Genomic DNA, 23,553 nt, shown 5'->3' with positions numbered 1-23,553 from the left:
TCAGCAACAATAAACCTGTCTGTCTGAGTATGCGCCTCACGCGGCTGCCTGAGTTATGTGCAGGTTGACGTGCAGACCGCGGCTTTGGAAGGCGCAACCCCGTCAGTGAGGCCTGGAAGAGCCCACGGGGCACCGGGAAGAGCCTGTCCAGATCTCACCGCCTCGGCGGCGGCTGCGAGGAGACCGGACTGAAGTCCCAGAAATGTTGAGGGAACAAAGCTTTCTTGGGGAACAGGATTAGGTGCTTAGCTGAAGAAATGCCTCTTAGTCTTTCCATTAATTAACTCAAAGAGATAGCGGGTACCTACACTCCGCCTAGTGTTTCTTAACTAGTGTTCAAGCTTTACACCTTAGCACAGGCCAAATCGCGGATGCATGGTTTCAATTAAATACTTCAATGTTTTGGCATCTATCAGTTTCTCAAGATTGCCTCCTTGCTTTCTCCATTCATACTGAAAACCAAGAATAAAGTTAGGATTTGCTGTCAGGCGCGGCAGCCATGGCTGTGGCGGTTGTGCAGTAGGGATGTCATCTGGGGCTGTAATGGATCTCTGGGCTGCCGGCTGCGCCCGTCTGACTGGTGGTCCGCTGTGGTGGAAAGAGCACCATCTGTTCAGCGGGAGGCCGTTGTCATGCGACCCCGAATGGGGACTCAGCCTGTACAGAGGAGGTCTGCAAAAGGCCATCTTACTGGTTCCTTCTCGTTATCTTTATATTCTTTTAATATGGACTCAAACAGGAGTTTGGGCCCCACCTCAGGTATGAAGCTTAAAGACGAGGCTCCTAATTTTTTCACTCAGATTTGGAACTCTGTGAGGACCAACATTCATTCTTCTTGCTTTCTTCAATAAAGATAAGGTGAAAAAGAGAGGAAGGGTTTATTATAAGCTTTTCTGTTCTGATTTACACTTTGGAAAACAATGTAAAAATGGAGGCGTTAGTCTCATTTTAACAATAACATTCCTAAGTGGCCAGACCAGTGGTTCTCAAACTTTTTGAAGTCTGGGTGCATTTAAAATCCTACAAATAATTGTAGGCGCACTATATACAAATTTCTGAGAAATATGTTATAATAATTAAATTAAATATTAAAGAAAAAAAATATAAAGTCCAAGCGTGCTTTTATGGAAATTAAATGACATAAATATGACAAAATTAAATTTATTCTGACACTAAAAAACATTTTTAGTTATATGTTTTGAGTTATGCTTTTCAGAATTTGTAAAAAAAAAAGAGGGGTTAAAGAATTAAAAAATGACAAAAAAAGTTATCTTTTTATATATATAGATAGATTCTTAGTAAGATTTAGTAAATTTGGCAGGTCCCAGCATGAATGTGTTAAGTTTTTTCATTCTTGTGTTTATGAGAAATATGAGCCTGATGTGTCCTAGCGATTTCTTCAATGTTTGGGCATATATTTGAAAGGCAAACTCTCATTTCCTCATCAATACATTGAAGAGTTCCTCTCTTTTTACTCTTAATTGTTGAGGGTAGAAAATTCTAATTCACATAAATAGGATGTTGAAAATTGTACTAAAATGTTCAGAGCTTTGTTAGATATTGCCACATATTCTTCTTTTATAGAAATCCAAAAGGCTTCAAGAAACAATTCTTTATGCTTAATCATCAATCCAAACCCCCCACCATACATATCATCTTAACTTTACACCAAACAAAGGATAGAAGAAACTTGCCTCCAGTCTTTCTGGGGAACATGGGGGTAGTGTAAACAATCCAGCACCACAACCTAATCAGGTTAACAGCCTTTTGCAACCTAATCAGGCAAGTGAGGTGGGGGGTTGGGCAGACTGTCAGCTTATAGCCAATTCCCCACACCTCTGTCCCCTAAAAATCTGAACTCCAAAAACCCTGTTGGATTTTTGGTCCCCAACAGGCACATATTTCTCTGAAATACAATAGGACGCACCTGGAAATCTTCTAGGGCGCACCAGTGTGCCCTGGCGAACACTTTGAGAACCACTGGGCTAGACTCTCAATGTTTTCTCATTTCTTTTTGAAAGATGCTGTGGCATGTTTTCCAAAAAGAACACTTGAATAAATAAACATAACAAAAATTCTTAAAGTATCAAATGCTATGCTATAACAGATGAGCAAATAACTCTTATCTACCTTTCTAAGGTGTAGCTTTACATTCTAAGGGGACAGAATCTAGATGAGTAATCTGTAAAGACATGTCATATAAAAAATTATTGCCTTCCGGCATTCCCACCCCAAGTCAAGATTAAAGATAAACTGGCTATGGGCTTGCATCTTTAAAAATTAAAAATTATTATGGCCCAGATGTGAAGGTAAACATTGAAAAAGGTGGGTGAGAGAGAATGAGGCAAGACCTCAGGTTGAAGTGAGCCCACACTGATGAAGGAAGGAAGAAGCAGGGAGAGGTGATCAGATTATTGTGATTCATGTATCATGTGATCTTGTTTATAGAGATGAATACAAATAAACAACAATTGGTGTGGGGGGGATTTATTTCTAAAAGTGAAGTGAAGAGAGGACGAGAACAAAGAAGGGAAGTTAGTGAAATAAGTAAATCAGAAAAAAACAAGAACTACATCATTCCATACATTGGTGGAACATAAAAACGAGACCAAGAGACATGGACAAGAGTGTGGTGGTTACCAGGGGTGGGGGGAGGGAGGTCGCAGGAGGGAGGGAGGGAGAGAGTTAGGGGGAGGGGGAGGGGCACAGAGAACTGGATAGAGGGTGATGGAGGACAATCTGACTCTGGGCAAGGGGTATGCAACATAATTTAATGACAGGATAACCTAGACATGTTTTCTTTGAATATATGTACCCTGATTTATTAATGTCATCCCATTAACATTAATAAAAATTTATTAAAAAAAAAAACAAAGAAGGGAAGTTAGGAAGAAAGATCTTTAGAGTAAACCAGTAATGGCCTGGACACCACATATAGCTAAGAACCTAATAATACTTGAAATACTTCATTCACGTTAACAATGTCCTGAGAAATACCTTCCATAGGGGAGAAATGCAGTCCACTGATAGATTATAAGTGAACGTGAAAAATGTTGGGTAGAATATAGCTCCCTGGTTCTCTGTAAAATAACTCAAAATATGCCAGCTCACATCAGTCTCCATCACTGAAGGACACATTTTTAAGAACCCTATTTGAGATCTAAGAACACTTTCTTTTACTAAGGATGATTTTTGTTTTTAATTTGTAAAAGTTACATATAAATCATCAATAATAAAACATTATTTTATTAAGCTACAGTTTAGGAAGAAATTAAATTGCACATTAACTTATCCTTGGAACATCCTCTGTAGGTATGAAGAGACAATATTTTACATTTTCTTTTCCCATAGTTTCCCACATATGGATAATTTATAATTCAATACCTGGCCTGTTATTTCTGAAGGGAAGTTAGTTTAAAATTATACCATATTTTGAATTGAACACATCACCCTGGTAACCCACAGCTGTCTGTTCACAACTCTGTCACTAAGAACATATGTATGAAGGTTTCATAATCAGTCTCTCAAATGTAATATAGAATTAATGTGATCTACATTGAGCTGAATTCAAAATTAACTTTGGATGCTCCTAAACCCATAATTTAAAAGAAACATCTATTAGTCTGCTTTTAATTTGTATTATTTTCTCAAGCTGGTGAGAACACACTGACCTGGCAAACAGATTTTTCAGATGATCATAACTAGTTAATTAGAACCATTGAAAAAATAAAATAGTGATGAAGGTTGGTTCTCCACAGCTTGACTAAACGACAGTGAGTTTTGTTTTGTATTATAAACTTCTATAATAATCCATGAGAGTCAACTGATGAGAGTGCAAGGCACACAGGAAGACTTTTCCATAGGTTTTACCATTAACTTGAAAAAAAACTTTCCTTTCTCTTTGGCATTTATTCACTCTTTCATTCATTTATTCACTCACACAACACACATTTATTCACTCACACAACACACATTTATTGAGTACTTGCAGCATAATGTCAAGTGCTACAGAATATGATGATGAGAAAAACATTGAACTATCATATTATCTCTTTCTTTCCCCACAATCCTTTTGCTCTAACATGTCATCTTGTCATGCATTGATCCCTTTAAAATGTTCCTAGTTAATGCTTCTAACCCAAGTCCCAGCCTCTACTATTTGTACTACACTTGTCTTTAGAAAAGTATTCTTTGGTTAAGACAGTGGTTCTCAACCTTTCTAATGCTGTGACCCCGCAATATAGTTCCTCATGTTGCGGTGACCCCAAACCAAAAAATAATTTTGGTGGCTACTTCATAACTGTAATTTTGCTACAGTTATGATTCGGAATGTAAATATCTGATATGCATTATGTATTTTCTGATGGCTTTAGGCAACCCCGCTGGGGTCGCGACCCATAGGTTGAGAATCGCTGGATTAAGAGAATGTTCTGTTGGCCTGACAAGGCAGTGGTGCTGTGGATAGAGCATCGGACTGGGACACAGAGGATCTAGGTTCAAAACCCCAAGGTCGCATGCTTGTGCGCTGGGTCTCTGGCTTGAGCGTGGGATCATAGACATGACCCCATGGTCACTGGCTTGAACCCAAGGTCACTGGCTTGAGCAAAGGGTCACTCGTTCTGCTGTAGCCCTCAGGTCAAGGCACATTTGAGAAAGCAATCAGTGAACAACTAAGGAGCCACAGTGAAGAATTGATACTTCTCATCTCTCCTTCCTGTCTATCTGTCCCTATCTGTCCCTCTCTCTTTGTCCCTGTCACAAAAAAGTGTTCTGTTGTCTATGTTGACACTGCTACTACCACCACCATTACCACCAATAATAATAACAATTAGATACTATTTCACGAGCCATTTATTTTGTACACTTTACTATTTCATTTAATCCTCAATGTAACCATGAAAGGTAAAAATAGTATTTTTATTTCATCTTAACAACAGTTTCTTAATAATGGGACAAACGTGCCTGTTAGGCACTGCACGGCTTCTCAAATTCTTGAATGAGATTGGACACCACCCTTCTTTTCCTTTTCCATGTGGCTTTCTGCAGGATACTTGGTTTTATCACAGAGACTGCTGAAAACCCAATGTTGCAAAGATATAACACCTTGAAAAGAAATGCATTGAGATCTAATGTTGCAATTTGAATTGTCTTGAGCTAATAGTTTGTGTGGTGTTTGACAGATCTGGAGAATCCCTGTGTTTCCTCTGAGTATTTCAAATGCTTTGTCTCGGCCCTGTGATGTTTGCATGGCACCTCAAGACAATTCTGTACAAACCTTGGGAACTTTTAGCCCTAAGTAGAAACAATTTTAGTTCAACTGTATTTTTCTATACTGCTCATGTGGTATTTAACACACTGTATTTGGTATGTGAGTTAATTCTATGCACAGGTCTCATGTCTACTTCTAGGCCATCTGCTCTGTGGAGTTCAGACCACTCCTCGCACACCCTGGCACAGAAGCTAACACATTTTGTACTACAAAGAAAATGCTCAACAGCAATTTGTGGAATGTGTGGATTAAAAAAACATTACATTATACACTTATGTAATTTCTACCCAGTCATTTGAAATGCCTTTCATATTTTCCCATTAAAATGTAAACACATTTTTTGAGTACAGTGTTTAGTCGATGTGTTGCTGACTAATGGGTGGAAAACCAATGTTTAAATAAGTAAGGGATGATTTTGAAGGGAGCATAACCTTTCTGACTGCTTGTAGTTAAATTACAACTCTTGGAGTGGCACTTCTGCAAGTTACTGTGTTCAAATGCATTAAATTCTGAATTGCAAAAGAAATGAAAATAATTTTGAAGACTATTACAGTGTCAACTATTGTTTCTCTATGTCATTACAGCTATAAAATAATTATCTTATTAATGACAATATTGTCAATGATAGAATAAAGAGGGCTATTGGTAGAAATTATACTTTGGAAGGAAGGGCTTAACAGTAAATTATAGTATGTTTTCATTGAAGTGTCTGAATGCTATGTCTTAAAAAGCTATCTGAGGAAGTATAAAATGGCTCCTGTGTACAAGTGTGTGTTCATTTTCTTTGTTTTCTGTTTTCTCTGTTTTTTATTAAAGGCTGGGAGCTAGAGTCTACATTCTTTTCTGCTCTAAAAGGTAAATATGCTTTTTATTAATCAGTTGTATTTAGGTCCAATATCATCAAAAGAATTGATAGCAAACTATTTGTGTTTTCTTTCAGTGAATTAAACCACTGACAGTGACTAGCAAAATACACATATACTGAGCCACTTGTTTATTAAAATTTAAGTGGTAAAACTAAACAAGAAGATGAGATAGAGAATACAACCAATTTGGGAGACCATCAAGCTAGTTCCCATGACTTCTCTCTCTTTTTTGTGTCTATTTCCCTGACTGACTAAAATTTCAGGCCTAGCATTCGTGAAAGAGGATCAGTGCTATAAGTTAATTCACTTTCAGACTAAACAGACTTCAAAGCACAAACCGGCACTGGTGACCAGAGAGCCTTTAGTTACCTGCTGTTTCTCTGTCAGCTGAGGTCAGCTCTCCGTTGATCCCATTCTCCTTGGTATTTGAGTAAGTGCTCTGTGACCCATGTTCTCCGAAGGTGCCCTCTTCATCCTCCCTGTATGGGAATCCATTGGCGCTTCTGACAAGTCCTTCTCCGGCCCCCCCTTGATCCTTAATCTCAGGTGGATGTGGGTGTGCAGAGGCCTCCGTGAGCTGACCTGAGGTCCAGTGAGGTGCCTTGGCGTCATCTTTCCTTTCATCTGCCATTCTTCAACACCCTGCGACCTCTCCTGTGATTGGAAGAGAAAAAAGAGTAGCCATCACTTTGTAGAACCAAGATAGAGCAAATCTGTAGCAACTCCAGTGGTTAGCTATGGTAACAGCAACAATAAAAAATGCATTTCAATAACCTACCTTTAATATCAAGAGGTAGCCATTGTTAACACTTTGATTTTGATTTTTACATATCTATTTTGGTATATCTATTCTTTTAATATAAGATCTCCATCAATCCATATACACTTAAAAAAAACACAAAAACTAGTGTTTGGCATTTAAGGACACATTTTAGCTAGCTTTCATTGACATGTGATGTGAACTGTGCAGCAGAGTCAATGAATCCTGCACTTTGAGAAAATTGACTAGAAAAAGGTGAGAAAAGGGCTGAGGGGAAACGGTAGATTAACTTCTGCAAGTACTATTTTAAAAACACAAATCTCCATGAAACGTAGAAAATACAATAACCTCTATATTATCGTTTTTCATCTCAAAAGTGTTTAATTCACACCAGAAACAGATATGTTTTTCCAGGTAAGGTGAATTAAAAAAATAATTTTGACTTAATTTTCCAGTAACCTTTCCTAAACTCTATCTATAGATTAAAAAAATACTGGCATTTTCTCATAATATAAATCTTACATAGAGAAAGGATAGAAAATATAATTTTAGGCTACATCCTACCTTATGGCATTAGTTTACATCTATGTCAAATTAGATCTGGAAAAAAACCCCCACTGGTTATATCAGTGCTTTCATAGCTGTAAATTACAGTAAAATCTGAATAAATAAACTGTAGATATCACACGGCTTTCACTTTTAGGCTGATGCCACTAAGTTTAATGAAGTGGTTGAAGAGAGGAGAGTCATCAGTCAATGTTGGAAAGCTGCTGCCAAAAATGTAACCTCATTAATGGCCTATTGTCCCCACACAAAGGGTGCTGACATATGTAATAACTGGCTCTGATGAAACTAAGAATATTGTCCTTTTTTTAAAAAAAAATAGCAACTCAAGCAAAAGCCTTCACACAAGGAAACAAAAATTATGTTAAAACAAATCCACTTCTTTCTACCATGCTCTGTTTAGGAGCATAACAAATAAAAGGTCTATCGGAAAGTTCTGTCCGTTTCTATCACAACAAGTTTCGACACGTAAGCACATGTTTATTTGGCGCATGTGTGCTTCTCTATTTTTATCACTTAATGTATACATACTGACGTAGCAAATTAACTAAAACAAAGTTGATTCACGTTAGTCTTATGTGTGAAGCGATAGTGGACCCATGGCTACTGATAAAGTTCATTTACGCCACTGTATTTTTACAAATTTCAACAAGGAAGAAATGTACAGAAGCATGTAGAAATTTATTGAAAGCGTTTGGTGAAGGTACAGTTTCTGATAGGACATGCAGAAGATGGTTTGAAAAATTCGAAACAGGTGATTTCAACCTTTCTGATAAGCCATGTTCTGGGCGACCATCTTTGATCGATGATGATGTTGTTAAGACCATGTTGGAGCAAGATACTTTTCTGACAACATCGGAGATCACAGAAAGGCTTAATTCAGCTCAGCAAACCATTTCGGACCATATTCGGAAGATAGGATTGGTGTGGAAATATTCAAGATGGGTGCCACATGAATTAAGTCAGAAGAATTTGTATTTTGTTTTATTCCAAAAATGGACAGAACTTTCCGGTAGACCTTTAAAATTAAGCTGTAGCCTGACCAGGTGGTGGTGCAGTGGATAGAGCGTCATCCTGGGATGCTGAGGATAGCTTGGTTTGAGCGCATCAGCCTCAAGCACTAAAAATAGCTTGCTACTTAGGCATCAGCCCCAGATGGGATTGCCAGGTAGATCCCGATTAAAGTGCAAGTGGAAGTCTCCCTTGAAATCCAAGTTTGAAACCCCGAGGTCAACAGCTTTAGTGCAGGCTCACCAACTTGAGTGCAGGCTCACCAGCTTGAGTGCAAGGTCACCAGCCTGAGCATGGGAACATAGACATGACCCTATGGTCACTGGCTTGAGCCCTAAAGTCTCTGGCTTGAAGCCCAAGGTTGCTGGCTTGAGCAAAGAGTCACTGGATTGGCTGGAGTCCCCGGGTCAAGGAACATATGAGAAAGAAATCAATGAAAAACTATGGTGCTACAACTATGAGTTGATCCTTCTCATCTCTTTCCCTTCCCTCTGTCATTGTCTGTCCTTTCTCTCTCTCACTAAAACAAAAACAAAAAAAATCCACAATAACATAAAACCCAAATAAATTAAGCTGTATAGATCGTAAGGTTTCCTACTATATCCTAAGAAGCATCTGTCTATTTTTTACTGAATTTTGATGCTATCCTCGGGTTCCTATTCTAGTTTTTTGTTGTTTGTTTGTTTTTTAGGTGAGAGGAGGGGAGATAATGAGGCAGACTCCTGCGTGCACTCTACCAGGATAGCCAGGCAACCCCGCCTGGGACCCGATGCGCAAGTACTGCACTATTTTTAATGCTTGAAGCTGACGTGCTCAGACTAAGCTATTCTCAGCACCTGGGGCCATGCTTGAACCAATCAAGTCACTAATAACATAGTTAAACAAAATGTAAAAAGTTTAGCTTTTAAAATACTGAAGAGTTTGTGAATAAACATCCTATACCCATCATGGATGAAGTGCAGCAAACTCTAATGATGCCTTGTTTATTGGTCTGTTACACATTTTAAACTGAATAAAGTGATCAACAAAGTTCTTGGCATGTTCAAAAAATAGTAGTTACTACCTTTGTTATTGTTATTATAGTTATACTATCTGTCATTATAACACAGTCATTACACATGAAATATTTTAATTAGGTTTTCTAGGATTGTTGGCATAGGAACAGGAGCCTAATAACTTGGTAAATACAATAGCAAGAGTTACTTGCAAATCTGTCTTCAGACATACATGGGACTGAATAAACATTCCAAGACAGACAGTGGGAGGAAATAATGAAAGGAAGCTGTGATCGATTATTAACTATGTCACAATACCATTTTGAAAAGTTGAGAGAAATTGTGACCCCAAAACATTGTTTAGGAATTTAATTGAAATTTACCATCAGTGGCTGGTATTTTAATAATATCATATTGTGATTATATAAGTGAGTGTGGCCAAGTAGTGTCTCCTTTGATTCCAGAAGCTTTTCAGTAGAGCAGAAGGAAATCTTTCAAATCATATTTTTTGTCAAAGTATCTTTATTGGAGTAATGCCAGCTTGAAATTTTCTAAGGTGGTTGTCAATTAATAGATGGTTAGACTATGCACTTTTCAAAAGCCCAACAAATTAAAAAGATATATCTGATTAATCTGCATACATTAAAGGAGTATTATCTGAATGGTCTCATCAGGAAGTCAGATGATACATTTTAGGTTATATATTCACTTTGTGCCTCTGATAGTAGTTGAAATTAGCATGGGCAGCCACCTCTTTCTTCTTACAAAATTAATTTTAATTAATTGATTAAAAAGAAAGAATTCAGAACTCTAAAACATTAAACACTAAGGAGTTCATTTTTGGAATGCCTTTTCTTTTGAAAACAAATTTTCTCAACATTTGAAGTGGATGATTCCCGAGCAGCACTCTCTCCTCACTCAGGCATTGGTTTTTTTCAGTTCAAGATGAGGATTTTGAGTCACTGACAAATCTTTTCCAGAGAGCCCTGAAAGAGAAAACTGCCAATTTTAACTGGGAGTGGTGGGTACTCATACTGTTTTATTTACTTTGAATATCTGTGGCTAGAACTCCCAGGGTTAAACACGGGCTAAAGTGAAAACCTAAGTATCCCAAATCCTTTTAGAGATGTTAATGAACATGGTATCGGATAAAGGGTTCTTCAGCTCTTTGGTTGGGACTCACTCCACACTGCTGCCTTTCCCTGAGAGTCCAGTGTGTCCAAGCGTGAGAAAAGTTCTCAGCTCCTATCACACATGCCTGTGTAACTCGGCATTTCTCAAGCTCATCTGAGCACTTTACTACTGGTGGTCTTCCTGCCAAAAACGCACAATCTAAAACTAAACATGAAAAGAAAAATCACAAAAATTTCAGTAGGAGGGTATCCTATAATTGACCTAACAATTACTTCTCAAAGTCATCAAATAAAAAAAACAAGGCAAATCTGAGAAATTCTCACAGCCAAGAGGAATCTGAGAGACTTAAAAATTAAATATAATATAGTATTGTTGTTGGGACTGTGAAACAAAAATATAAAAAGACATTCCGTAACAACTAAGGAAATTAAATAAACTATGGACTTTAGCTAATAATAATGTATCACTAATATTTCATTAACTATAACAAATGTGCCATTCCAATGTAGAATGTTAATAACAGGAAATTGTGTGTGGGAGGGTACATGGAAACTGTTCTATTAGCTCAGTTTTCTGAAAATCTGAAACTGTCCTAAAGCATAAGAACTATTAATTTCTTTTAAAAAATGACATTAACAAGGCATGTACTTTATTGTGTAAAGCCTTTCCTATTTTTACAAGTGTTTACTCTGCATGCAAAATAGATTGGACTGTAGGAGAATATGGAAATTTTAATGAAGTTATTCTGGTAAGAAAAGTAAAGAAATCAAGGCATGTAAAGATAAAGATGCTGAGTCTCACTATTGATAAATTATTGGGATCTGGAAGGTCACAATTTGAATCTAGAAAATTTATTCAGTTCATTACACATATGAAGTCACCAAAGCAATTCAGAAGAAACACAATGCTCAGACTATTGAATTAAGTGCTTTGATGTTTGAATAGAAGACAACAGAATGTGATCTAGAAATTGTAGAATCATCTTTATAAAAGTTGTAGCTAAATTTCCAGAAATCCACAAGGAGTGGGTAATTCTGAGGATGCATGCCTTCCATCAAGCTCTCATGTCTCAGACATTGGCTGTCATGGAATGTTTATTCAGTCCTATATAATGTCAGAAGACAGATTTGCAAGTAACTCTTGTTATTGTACTTACCAAGTTCTTAAGCTCCTGTTCCTATGCCAACAATCCTAGAAAACCAACTTAAAATATTTTATACTAGCTGTACCCGGCCACGCATTGCTGTGGCTCATCTGGTTAAATGGAAAAGAAAGAAAAGAGAAAGCGCATATTTCTAATATGTTTAATTTCACAATGCTTGTGGGTATACAATATTTTTTGTTGTTCCATTGTCTGTGCAGATACAGAGATTGTCTGGTTTGCCGACTCTAGAACATGCAACATATAATTGTCCATGTGAGAAGCAATCCGTGTCTAGATCTAAAGCGCACAATTCTAAATTTGGCCCTGAGCTTTGTTCATGGTGATTGCAAACGCCAAACGAATTGGGAACTGCAATCTCTTAAATTGAAATGAAATATCTGTTGGAATCTTAGGAATGTGAGGAATGAGGACATCTTCACCTTTGAAAGGTCCTGTCAAGATTGTTGCTTCTAAGACATTGCTCATTAATTTTTTAATGCTAGCCGCGTGCCTTTGCAAAGCTTTGGCTGGTTGATATTTCGCAACATTAATATTGGCACGCCAATTTTCAATTGCAGTAGATGTGGTGGCATCCTGGCAGATCGAGGGAATTCGAAAATTCTGTTGGATAATTAACTGCTTCATCTGCTTCCACAACTGTGTAGACGGACTTGTATGTGACTGCCTCGCTTTGAATGTTAGACTGAATAATACTGTTAAGTTCATAGACATCTTTGTTCTTGGCCGCAGAATAGCTCATTCACTCAGTCAGTCGTGATTCTTATAATTGGTTTGAATATTGGGAAATACTTTTTCAACCAATTCTTCTTTTGATTTCACTAAATTGCAGAAGTTATGAGGCAATAAAATTCATCCTGAGGTCAGATCAACCGGCACCTTTCCGTTCCCAATTTCCAGCAATTGATGTGAGAATATCTCAGCTGATTGATCGTTTTGCAGCTGGACACACATATTTGTAGTTAATTTTAACATCTTTATGTGTTTCCACAAGTAGAGTATTTCGGGCAAGCATTTATTTCATCCACTGGTGTCGATTGAGGAATTACAGGTAATGTTTGCCTGAAATCTCCTGCAAGCAATATGAATGCGTTCCCAAATGGTCTGATGTTTCCACGCAAATCTTGCAATAATCAACTTTTTGTGTGCCACTGTGCATTCATCCCAAACAATAAGTTTGCATTTCTGCAATACTTTTCCCATGCCGGATGCTTTGGAAATGTTGCATGTGGGAGTTTCAATGAATTGCATGTTCAATGGCAATTTCAAAGTGGAATGAGCAGTTCTCCCACCTGGTAGCAATGTCGCAGCTATTCCGGATGACGCAAGAGCTAAGGCTATGTCATTTTGGGATCAAATTGCTGCCAGAATCAATCTAATTAGGAACGTTTTACCAGTTCCTCCTGGCACATCTAAGAAGAAGATTTCTACAACCCCATTATTGACAGTTTGCATTATTTGATCGTAAATGCCTTTTTGCTCAAGCGTTAGCTTAGGAATATTTGATTGCACATACGACAAAAGATCGCCCGTGTTGTAATTTTGTTGACGACGCAATTCTACATCGAATGAAGCAGCAGCAGATTGATTCAGTGATGGCATTCCCAATTGATTGAGAATTTTGTTCGTGATTTCTAAGCACAAATCTTCAATCATTATCAATGCTTCGTTGTAGATTTCTGCTGTGAAATCCATGTTCATATTTGAATTTTCCTTGTGTATTCGACGGAAAATATCTTCAGCTATGTGTGATTTATATCTCTCCCATAACATTGAAATGGAATTGTAAAATATTTAGTATAGCATGTGTTGCTTTTACGTCCAACAAATGGCGCTGTATTTTTTTTAAAAAGCATGTTTTTACCTGTCACAGGTGTGACATCTATATAATAGTAGGTATTTAAAAACATAAAAACATGCATGTATTCAAATGCAACATTTTATCAAAATTTCAAAGCAATCGGTGAAGAACTTTTGAAGATTTAAGATTTTGAACAAACGAACATTTACATTTTTATTTATATAGATGACAGATAGTATAATTATAATAACAGTAACAAAGGTTAGTACTACTTATTTATTGAACATGCCGAGGACTGTGCTGAGCCCTTTATTCAGTTTAAAATGTGTAACAAAGCAATAAACAAGGGGTCACTGTCCTCATTTTGCAGATGAGGAAATTCTTCTGTACGTACAGTTCTTTGGACATCATCAGTGATGTGTATGGGATGTTTATGCACAAATTCTTCAATCAGTGTTTTAAAAGCTAAACTGTTTACATTCTGTTTAACTATGTTCTTAGATGATAAATAGAAGCCTTATGAGAAGCAAGTTCAGGGAAGGTTTGATGTTGTATGCATATTAGCTTCAAAGCATTACCTCATAAACCTCTTCCTGATGTGAATAGAAAACTGGAATAGGGACCTGAAGATAGCATCGCAATTTAGTTAAAAACACAGATATTGCTTAGAATGTGGTAGGAAACCTTACTATCTTTACAGCTTAATTTATTTGTTATTCTCCTAAACAGAGCATGATAGAAAGTAGATTTGTTTTAATATAATTTCTGTTTCCTTCTTTAAAGGATTCTGCATCACGTCGTTTCTCAAATCAGGCTGAACATATATCACAAATAATAATGTCATTCTTTGAGAAAATGATTTAATATTATTTAGTACATTATAGTTTTCATGCTATCCTTCATGTGTATATAAAATAAATAAAATATAAAACAGAGATAAATCTTTTCCACACAAAGCATTTTATAAAACCTTACATAATATTCTAGGTCTTTCAAATAGGTCATAGTTAATAAACTGTACTGAAAATACAATTTTTGAAAAACATTACTTTTTTAAAAAATGATTTCTCCTTTATCCATCTTCCTAAAAATATTCCTAATTTACCATCCAAAAAAATATTGCTAATAAACTAACGTTAACTTGAAAATGACAATTGACTTTTTGGAGGTGGACAAATAACAGACTTTTTTATTGGTTCTCCCTAAGGGTTATAAAATCATATGTGCACATTAAAATTTAATAGGTTTAAAGGCTAGTTTAAAAAGAGAATCATTTTCATCTAGAACTCCTACATATTGTACATGGCAAAAAAAAAGAGTTTGACATGTTCTGATAGTTCCTGTATTTTCTGTTCCTTAAAGCAAGTCACGAAGAGATAGATTTATTTAACTGTATCAAATAGAAGTTCCTGAGCACATGTGCCCTGAGGGCTTGTAGATAAAAAAAAAAAAAGATACAGCTGTCACACTTCCTTCACTATTCAAAGGGAAGAAATAACTAAGTAGAAATACTCAGAAGAAAATGTCCCTGGTAGCTCAGCTGTTCTTTGAGCTACTGAAGAATTTATTTTCTCGGGGAAAATCCAGGGCTGAGGATATAGATTGCATATACATTTTATTTAAAATACACCATTTTCTATCTGCTTAGAGCTTTGCATATTTTTCCTTCAAAGTACAGAAAGGGTTATGCAAAGGTACGATGTACATATCCAAAGCATGATAGTAATACACAAACTGACCACAGCACCATTTAGCTATGAGCTGGGTTTCAAATATTTGTTAAATGTTCAAAGAACAATTCACCAATTTCCTAATTTTACACAAACACAGTGAAAAGGTTCTGTTAGCCATAAATATTTGGCCAACACCAGCTCCATCAGTGAGAGGAGAATAGTTTTGAAACCCAATTTTCAGGCATGGTAGGAGAATTGGTCCTGAGGCTCTCGCTCCATTGGGAGCCCATGAAGAATAACACCAAGTAGAACAAACTACTAGACCCGAACAAAACAGTGTACATAATAGAGAGCATGTGACAAATCAGTGTAAAAATATCTTTAAGATAAACTTGCACCCCTTCTCAAAAAAGTTATTAAAATCATGAAACTAACGCAATTTGGTGATCATCCATTTCTAATGTATCTAAAGGGTTTTCAAAAAATTACCACCTCCAACATCAACTTAATGAGTTAGAATGTCTGGGTATGGGCCTTGGGAATTGGTATTTTATCAAGTTGACCAGGTGATTCTGAGGCATTAAAGTTCGAGGACTCATGCTTTGCAAGCCCGCAGCATAGGACTTCAGAAGAGAACAGTCATAGAAATACACACATGAATACCCCTGTAGACAGACTACTTGGCATAAAGGGATGAAGCAATTATCTTAATATGCCATGTATTCATTCTCACAAATAGAAGCTGGACATTTTACTTTCCCAGTCTAGGTCATTTATGAAAAGAAAATGGACCACAATCACGGACTGACTGCTTTTAGTTTAGTCAATTCCCTGGGAATATGCTAGTTTTCTGTTGTGTCTTACCCTACCTGAGGGAGGCAGACCTCTCACAGAAGAATGTTTCAAATTACCAATTGTCTGTGGTATTGACCTACTTCATATTGTTAGAACAATGACTAGTCCTTGCTCAGTCTATCAAGATCTTTAAATTCTTTAGAAATTTTACTTGAAACAATGCTTGGCATTTATTAATGGTTTATGACAAAAGTACATTTGCTTAAAATATGTCAAATCAAGTTATACTTTTCTTTACCTGTTAGATCATTTTGGAGATGGATGTGGGTAACAGGTAGGATATGAATGTGTGATAGATAATTCTTAGCCAGTAAAGCTTTCAAAGAAGTAAAAAAAAAAAAGAAAAAAAGAAAGAAATGTCTTATCTAGATAATGAGACAAATGCTGAAAGTGTCATTTAATAGAACAGAACTGTTTCTCTCAGGATTCCCGTTTAACTTCAGTCCTTCCTGTTTTTGTTTTTGTTTTTTTGGATTACAATATTAGAAAGATCACAAAGCACAGAAACAGTCCCTGATTATAGTTATTACTAGGCAGCTTTAAATACTCTCAAAAATTGGCAAAAGGGGAAACAATGAAGCTGGAGACAACTAAAGGAAAACTAGTCTGCGTGCCAGATAGGCACGTCTCCATTTTCATTATGCATTTGGCACGGCACTTCTAGAATGTTTTCTATGGTATGTTTTGCCCTGTCATCATGTAATGTGCCAGTTCAATAAAAACATTGGGATTATAATTTTGTACGGCTACATATCCAAAAACAAACAAAGGAGTAAAACAACCAGTTGCATAACACAATTAAGGACAGGAATACTGTTTCCCTTTACCCTGTGGGTTCAGTGATGCTTATACTATTACTGCCCATGCCAGTGCTACAAGTCAGAAACTCTTGTTTTAGTCCTTAACCACAGGAGAAGTTTATGTAGAATCCATGTCTTTACTTTTCAATGCTGGCAAAGTCTAAGCTTAAATAGTTGTTGACTAACTGACTACAACCCTGTACACCTTTTTTGCCTTTTATGCAAAACTAAGAAAAAGTCCCTGATGACATGAAAAAGACAAGCTGCAAATCCAGATATATTTGTTTCATGTCTTTCCTGCTCTTCTCAAGCTAATTGTAAAATACTTTATAAGAAAGTGACCCATTTTTCATCACATACCATGGGTGATAAAACAGTTCCTATGAAGAGAATTGGGGGATGTGGTGCATGGTTAGTTTTGAAGATGATAGACACACAGTGCACAGCATGCCAGTGTTATGTTCTTGATAGAATTTCTCAAGATAATACCAGGAAAGCATAATTCCAGGCAAGTTGGAGCTGCTCAATAAATGCTACCTATGATTAGTTATTTTATAGCTTTTATTTGAACATTTTTAGCAAAAGGAGTCAGTGCATGGTTTGCCTAATATTGAAAAACTGAGGCCAGAAAGAGTAAATTATTTGACCAGTTAGACACTTTTAGGGGATCTGTAATAAGAAGCCAAATCCACTCACATCCGTTCATGTATTGCTCTTTCACCAGCAGTGAGATGGTGGAATGGCAGTGGAACTGGAAAGAGAATCCAATCCAGATAAAGACACTGACTTTATAAACCTGTTCCATTGATAACAATTTAACATGTTAAACTGGGTAAGATGCTTTATGAGACAGCTCTACATTATTTTTTTTCACATTATATAAAAGGGCTATTAAATACCTTCTATACACAGCAGAAATACATAATATGTAAAATGCTTGCTTTAGCTTCTGATGATAATTAACTAAAGATGTGAACTGGAGATATAGTGGAATAAGTAATAGATTTGTTTATTTATTTATTTTTTAGAGGAGAGGAGGGGAGATAATGAGGCAAACTCTTGCATGTACCCCAACTGGGATCTACCTGGCAATCCCATCTGGGGTCGATGCTCAAGTACCAAGCTATTCTCAGTGCCTGAGGCTAATGTGCTCCAACAGAGCTACCCTCAGTGCCCAGGGCCACACGTGAACCAATTGAGTCAATGGCTGCAGGAGGGGAAGAGGAAGAGAAAGGGGAAGAGGGGAGAAGCAGATGATTGCTTCTCCTGGGTGCCCTGACTGGGAATCAAATCCAGGACGTTCATACATGGGGCTGCCACTCTATCCACTGAGCCAACAGCCAGGGCAAAGGTTTTAGATCTTTTTTCTTTATTATTAATTTTAATGACATTGATTAATTAGGGAAAGGTATTAGATTTTTAACAAGAAAATCAAGGTTGAATCCTGGCTCTTCCACTTCTTAGATGTGCAAGTTTAGATATGACACTAAATCTGAGTGTTAGTTTCATATGCATATAACTCACTATCAAACTGTCCAATCAATAAATTTGACCCTCATATCCATATTTTTCTTTTACTAAATTAGGATTCATTCAATACTAATAATTTTAATAAAATTTTCCTTAATTATAAATTTAAGCATCAGGATAAAAAACATAAAAGGGAAATTGTAATTTGGATTTTGACACAATTATTTTGTTTTATACTTTTCCTGTTTGAAATCTAATTGCAGACTTGTCAGACTTTTTCCAGCATCCTCTAACAAAATACTGTAAAATAAATATCCTTCAGGTACAAATTTGAGGAATACTCTATGGAATTATAAATAGTCCAAAGGAAAAAAAATAATAGGTCATAAGAATTTAATGGCACCACTACCAAATGAAAATTCTTTGTTACCAGACACCTTAGATCCACATTATAGGGTGGGCATTAAAGTGCTACAATCTAAGAACAATAATCAGTACTTGAGGAAAAATTGCTTCAGAGATTTCTTCATAGGAGGTGGGAACAAGATCATAATCCAGGTGAACGTGGGGGCTGCAGTCGATATCACAAAATAAGATGCTAGAATTAGAAACAAACAAAATCCGAAAAGTTGAAAAAAATGGCAGTCCTAAAAAGAAAAAGGAGGGAGAACTGGAAGTCAAGGATATATAAGGGTATAAATTCAAAAACTAAATCCTTATGTTTTTCCATGAATGGGATCTGCTTTTCGCTATTTAAGACAGAAGAAAGGATGAAGTCCTGGGCATAAGCATGTACCATTTGATCTGATTCCTGCCACTTTATCTGATCTGCTCATTCTCTTTGTGTCTTGATGAACAAGTCTTCCTCCACAAATGCTAGCCATGTGACCAATGCTCTGCTTCCTTAGATGTTCAGATTAAAATCTTATACCAAATATAGTAATTGTATATGGATTTACAGCACAATCAGTCATAGCATTTGATTTCTGTGTTTCTATCATCTTAATGCAGTCTATGTGAGTGGATTCAAAATTGACTGTCCATCCTGTCCTGAACATTATAGAATCAATGAGACGCTCACTCACATGGCTGCTTAAATGCCTTCCAAATCTAAGATTATAAATCTTCATTCATTCATTCAATGTTTGAAAATATTTCTAAAATAGTAATGAAAAGGCTCTATACGTTTCAAAGGGAATGCAATGAGGATACAAAAAATATATATACAGATTTTATGTTGAAGGAACTCAGAGACAAAGCAATAGAAAAATACAGTGTGGTGCATGCTGGTATGCAGATTAGGACGGGAAGCGATAGAGGCACAGGGACAGCTCCTTCCACTCTGGGAGGTCAACCAATACTTCCTGGATGAGGTCATATCTGAGTTGAGTTTAAAGGACAAGGAGCAGTTCACCAAAGAAAAGAGGAAAAATTTTCTAGAAAGAAAGAGCTTAGATGACTACTTCATGTGTTATTTTGGACTTGGGCTAGGCAACACCTTCCAGGGATATACCATAATGAGCACTCATTGGCATCCTTAAACTCCACTTTCCATCTGTATTAGGCGTTCATTCCTATGTCTGATTTCCTCACAAGGCTGTGAGCTCTCAGAAGAAGAGCTGTGTTCATTTCACCTCTGTGACTCCAGCACCTACTTCAATGTGTGGCACAGAATAAGCTCAACGACAAATCTTCACTAAATGAATGAATGAGGAACATGTGTAAAGCACAAGATCGCTCACTATGAGCCAGGAGTGAAATAGAACATGGGGAAATGAGGCAGACAGGCAGGCAATGCGGAATTGTAAACAGAGGTAGTAAGCCATCCCTAGTGGCATGGTCAAGTTGTGCTTTTAGAATGATCGATCCAGCCATGGTATTTGTAAAAAGTGAACTGGAAGGAGGCATGACTAAATATAGAAACATCCTTTAGTCGCATTAGGAAAGAAACGTGTAAACCTGGATTATGGCAGTGTGACTGGGATTCAAATGAGAGGCCTGATTCTACATTCAAAACCTGAATTACAACAAAACCTAACTCTCTTCTTTGAACACATTGCCACATAAAGTTTTTCTATTTATTTTATCTATCTATTGTCTCTTTACTTGAATAGCTTATTTTCTATCTGTTCATTGTGCAAAAGGGAATGAGAAAATATGATGTTTTATAGTATTTTCACAGGTATTCACCTTATTAGTTTCTTGAATTCAGTGTGTGGTAAAGCCATATACCATGTTCTGAAGAGTTCTTTTTCATTAAACTATACAGTGTTAGAGAGTATTTTACTTGATTTTTGATGAACAATGTATAATAAAATCTTTTTGTTTTGTTTTATTTTTGTTTGGTATAGGACACATGAGGTTCTTTTAGATGCCTTTAGTTGTTATTTTTTTGAGATGTGACAGCAGGTTACAGGGAAACACGAGGCGGGTCAGATCTGCATTCATCTGCTGAGACGCTGAGATAAAGAAATGGAGAATGTTGAGACAGAGACAGAGCCTAAATAACTTTAGAAATGGACTTTAAGAGGCACTACAGATGCTCTTTGACTTACAATGGGGTTAATTCCTGATAAACCCATCAGAAATTGAAAACATTGTAAGTAAAAAATGCACTAATACATTTAACCTACTGGACATCAGAGCATAGCCTACTGGACATTGAATGTGCGCAGAACACCACATCCAAAAAGCACGGGCTGCACAGCACAGTAGAGGATTGGTTGTTTATCCTCGGGGCCTCATGCCTGTATGGGAGCTGTGGCTGGCTGTCATTGCCGAGCACCATGAGAGCATCGTGCCCCTTGTCCCTAGCCTGGGAAAAGACCAAAATTCAAATCCCAAGTACGGTCTCTATTGAATACATACATATGGCTTTCATACCATCACAAAGCCAAGAAATCGTATATCCAACCATTGTAAGTCAGGAACCATCTGTATTTACACATTGCTTTAACAAGCATGTATCAAGCCTTCATTTAATTTCAGATCATGATAAACTGTCAATTCATTTATTATGCTTTCTAAAATCTTTTCAATAAACATTTACTAAATACTAGCTTTATACCAAGAATTCTCTTAGGCATTAGGAATACAATGATGACCAAGATATAGATTCTGGCAATGAATAATTCACTCTACACTGAGGAAGGTAAAATGTATGTGAAAATGCAAGATAATACAATAAATGCCATAACAGAGCAAACCCCAGGTGCTACATGAATACAAACCTTCTAAATAATATATATATTAAATAAAAAGATGAATGCAAAATGTTTGTATTCATGCATTTTTAAATATACTAAACTAATACATAGAGAATCCAAAATCTAGTTAATTATATTAAATAGTAATTTTCTTCTAAAGAAAGGTAAAAATATGGCCCTGACTGGTTGGCTCAGCGGTAGAGCGTCGGCCTGGCGTGCGGGGGACCCGGGTTCGATTCCCGGCCAGGGCACATAGGAGAAGCGCCCATTTGCTTCTCCACCCTCCCTCCTCCTTCCTCTCTGTCTCTCTCTTCCCCTCCCGCAGCCAAGGCTCCATTGGAGCAAAGATGGCCCGGACGCTGGGGATGGCTCCTTGGCCTCTGCCCCAGGAGCTAGAGTGGCTCTGGTCGTGGCAGAGCGACGCCCCGGAGGGGCAGAGCATCGCCCCCTGGTGGGCAGAGTGTCGCCCCTGGTGGGCGTGCCGGGTGGATCCTGGTCGGGCACATGCGGGAGTCTGTCTGTCTCTCCTCGTTTCCAGCTTCAGAAAAATACAAAAAAAAAAGAAAGAAAGAAAGGTAAAAATATGAGCCATATAAAAGTAAAGTATGAGCCAGATAAAATAGATCAATATCTTTTTTGGATGTAGGCTAGGTTGTGTGCTATGCTGTGCCATACAACACTGTCGGCTGTAATTGTGACTCAGGAGAGTTCTGAGTTAAGTTGAAAGTAGTCTTGTTCATTCTGTCAGTTGAGTTGGGCCAAAAAGTAAGCAAGTAGAATTCTTATCATTTGAAATTCCCTCATAACTCAGATCTGATCCGATTGGGTCAGTCTTCATATACTGTTCAATTTATGTCTTTAAGCAGACATATCTTTGTGTACTCTGGAGTGAATTCTAGAAATCAGGTCAATTTTTAATGGATTGCTACTTCTTTCCACTAAACTTTCATAGTGCTATTATGTGGTACAAGTTTGATAAATTTTCCAGGCCTGAAATATATATATATTAATTTATGTTTCTGAGATAATAAAAAATTGAGCTGGAAAAATTATGCAAGTAAACCAATATTCACATTGAGTATCTTTTTTACAAAGACAAATATTCCAATCTAATATTATATAAAAGTCTTAATGTAAGTATAAGCACAGATGTAGTAACATTATATAGTGGGACCATAGGTATAACATTTTAATATAAAAATAAACACCTATGTCACAGGCATGGTTCTAGACACTGAGGATATAAAAATACTAGAAAGACTCAGCTTTTAGTTTTGAGGAGCTACTGAAGGAAACCAACAGGTCAATATACAGTTAAGTGACATTATAAATTATAAATGGAGGTTCCTAAGGAATCATAATTCTTGGGAGACTTCAGAATGGCAAATCTTGCTTTCAATCTTAAGAGCATTCATAGTTGACAAGGGCATAATTCTATTCACACAAAAAAACAGTAACACAAAGACATGGGAGAGGGTATAAGAGAGCTGGAAACAGCAAAAATGCTTCAGAAAGTCTGAAACTGGAGCAGTGGAAAATGCTGCAGGTAGGCAAGTGTCCAGATAATGAAGCATCCGTTTCTCAGGCTGTGCAGTTTAAATTTTATCATTATTAATGTCAGTCAGATCACTGAAAAACATTGAGCAGATGAATGACAAGACGAGCCAGAGAAAGAGTTGTAGAAGGTTACGATCAGAAAATCAGAAACAGGAAAAGTAGACAGATGGTCAAGAATACAATAATTGATGAGAAAATATGTAAGAATTTGAATTAAGGTAGTAGTAATGGGATTGGTGAGGGGGGTAAATAAGATATTTATTCTAAAACACAGAAAGGTCTCTCAACCTGCCACAAATCATACAAAATTCCTATCTTCATAAAAGTTACATTTTAATGAGGTAATCATACAGGAACAAAGAACCTATTTAAAATATACAAACTTACTATTTAATAAGAGAATATTAATTATATATTTAACCTTAAATTA

General features: G+C 36.8%; 2 protein-coding genes across 23 annotated transcripts in view; one reads left to right on the top strand and one right to left on the bottom strand.

Moving 5' to 3' along the window:
* The window catches only part of MAP2 (microtubule associated protein 2), a 300,424-nt gene that overhangs the window by 69,266 nt on the left and 207,605 nt on the right, over window positions 1-23,553 (bottom strand). For all 22 annotated transcript variants that reach the window (XM_066345316.1, XM_066345323.1, XM_066345324.1 and 19 more), the window contains one exon: window positions 6,505-6,789. In XM_066345316.1, coding sequence (XP_066201413.1) covers window positions 6,505-6,766 — 262 coding nt within the window. In that variant the 5' untranslated portion in view covers window positions 6,767-6,789. The remainder of the gene's footprint in view (window positions 1-6,504; window positions 6,790-23,553) is intronic.
* Window positions 1-23,553, top strand: part of ACADL (acyl-CoA dehydrogenase long chain) — a 711,748-nt gene that overhangs the window by 490,838 nt on the left and 197,357 nt on the right. The gene's annotated exons all lie outside the window — the stretch shown is intronic.

This window comes from Saccopteryx leptura, chromosome 7 (genome assembly GCF_036850995.1).
Source record: "Saccopteryx leptura isolate mSacLep1 chromosome 7, mSacLep1_pri_phased_curated, whole genome shotgun sequence".
NCBI classification, from domain to species: Eukaryota; Metazoa; Chordata; class Mammalia; order Chiroptera; family Emballonuridae; genus Saccopteryx; species Saccopteryx leptura.
The sequence above is the reverse complement of the archived record's forward strand: the minus strand, read 5'-3'. Positions and strand labels throughout refer to the sequence as shown.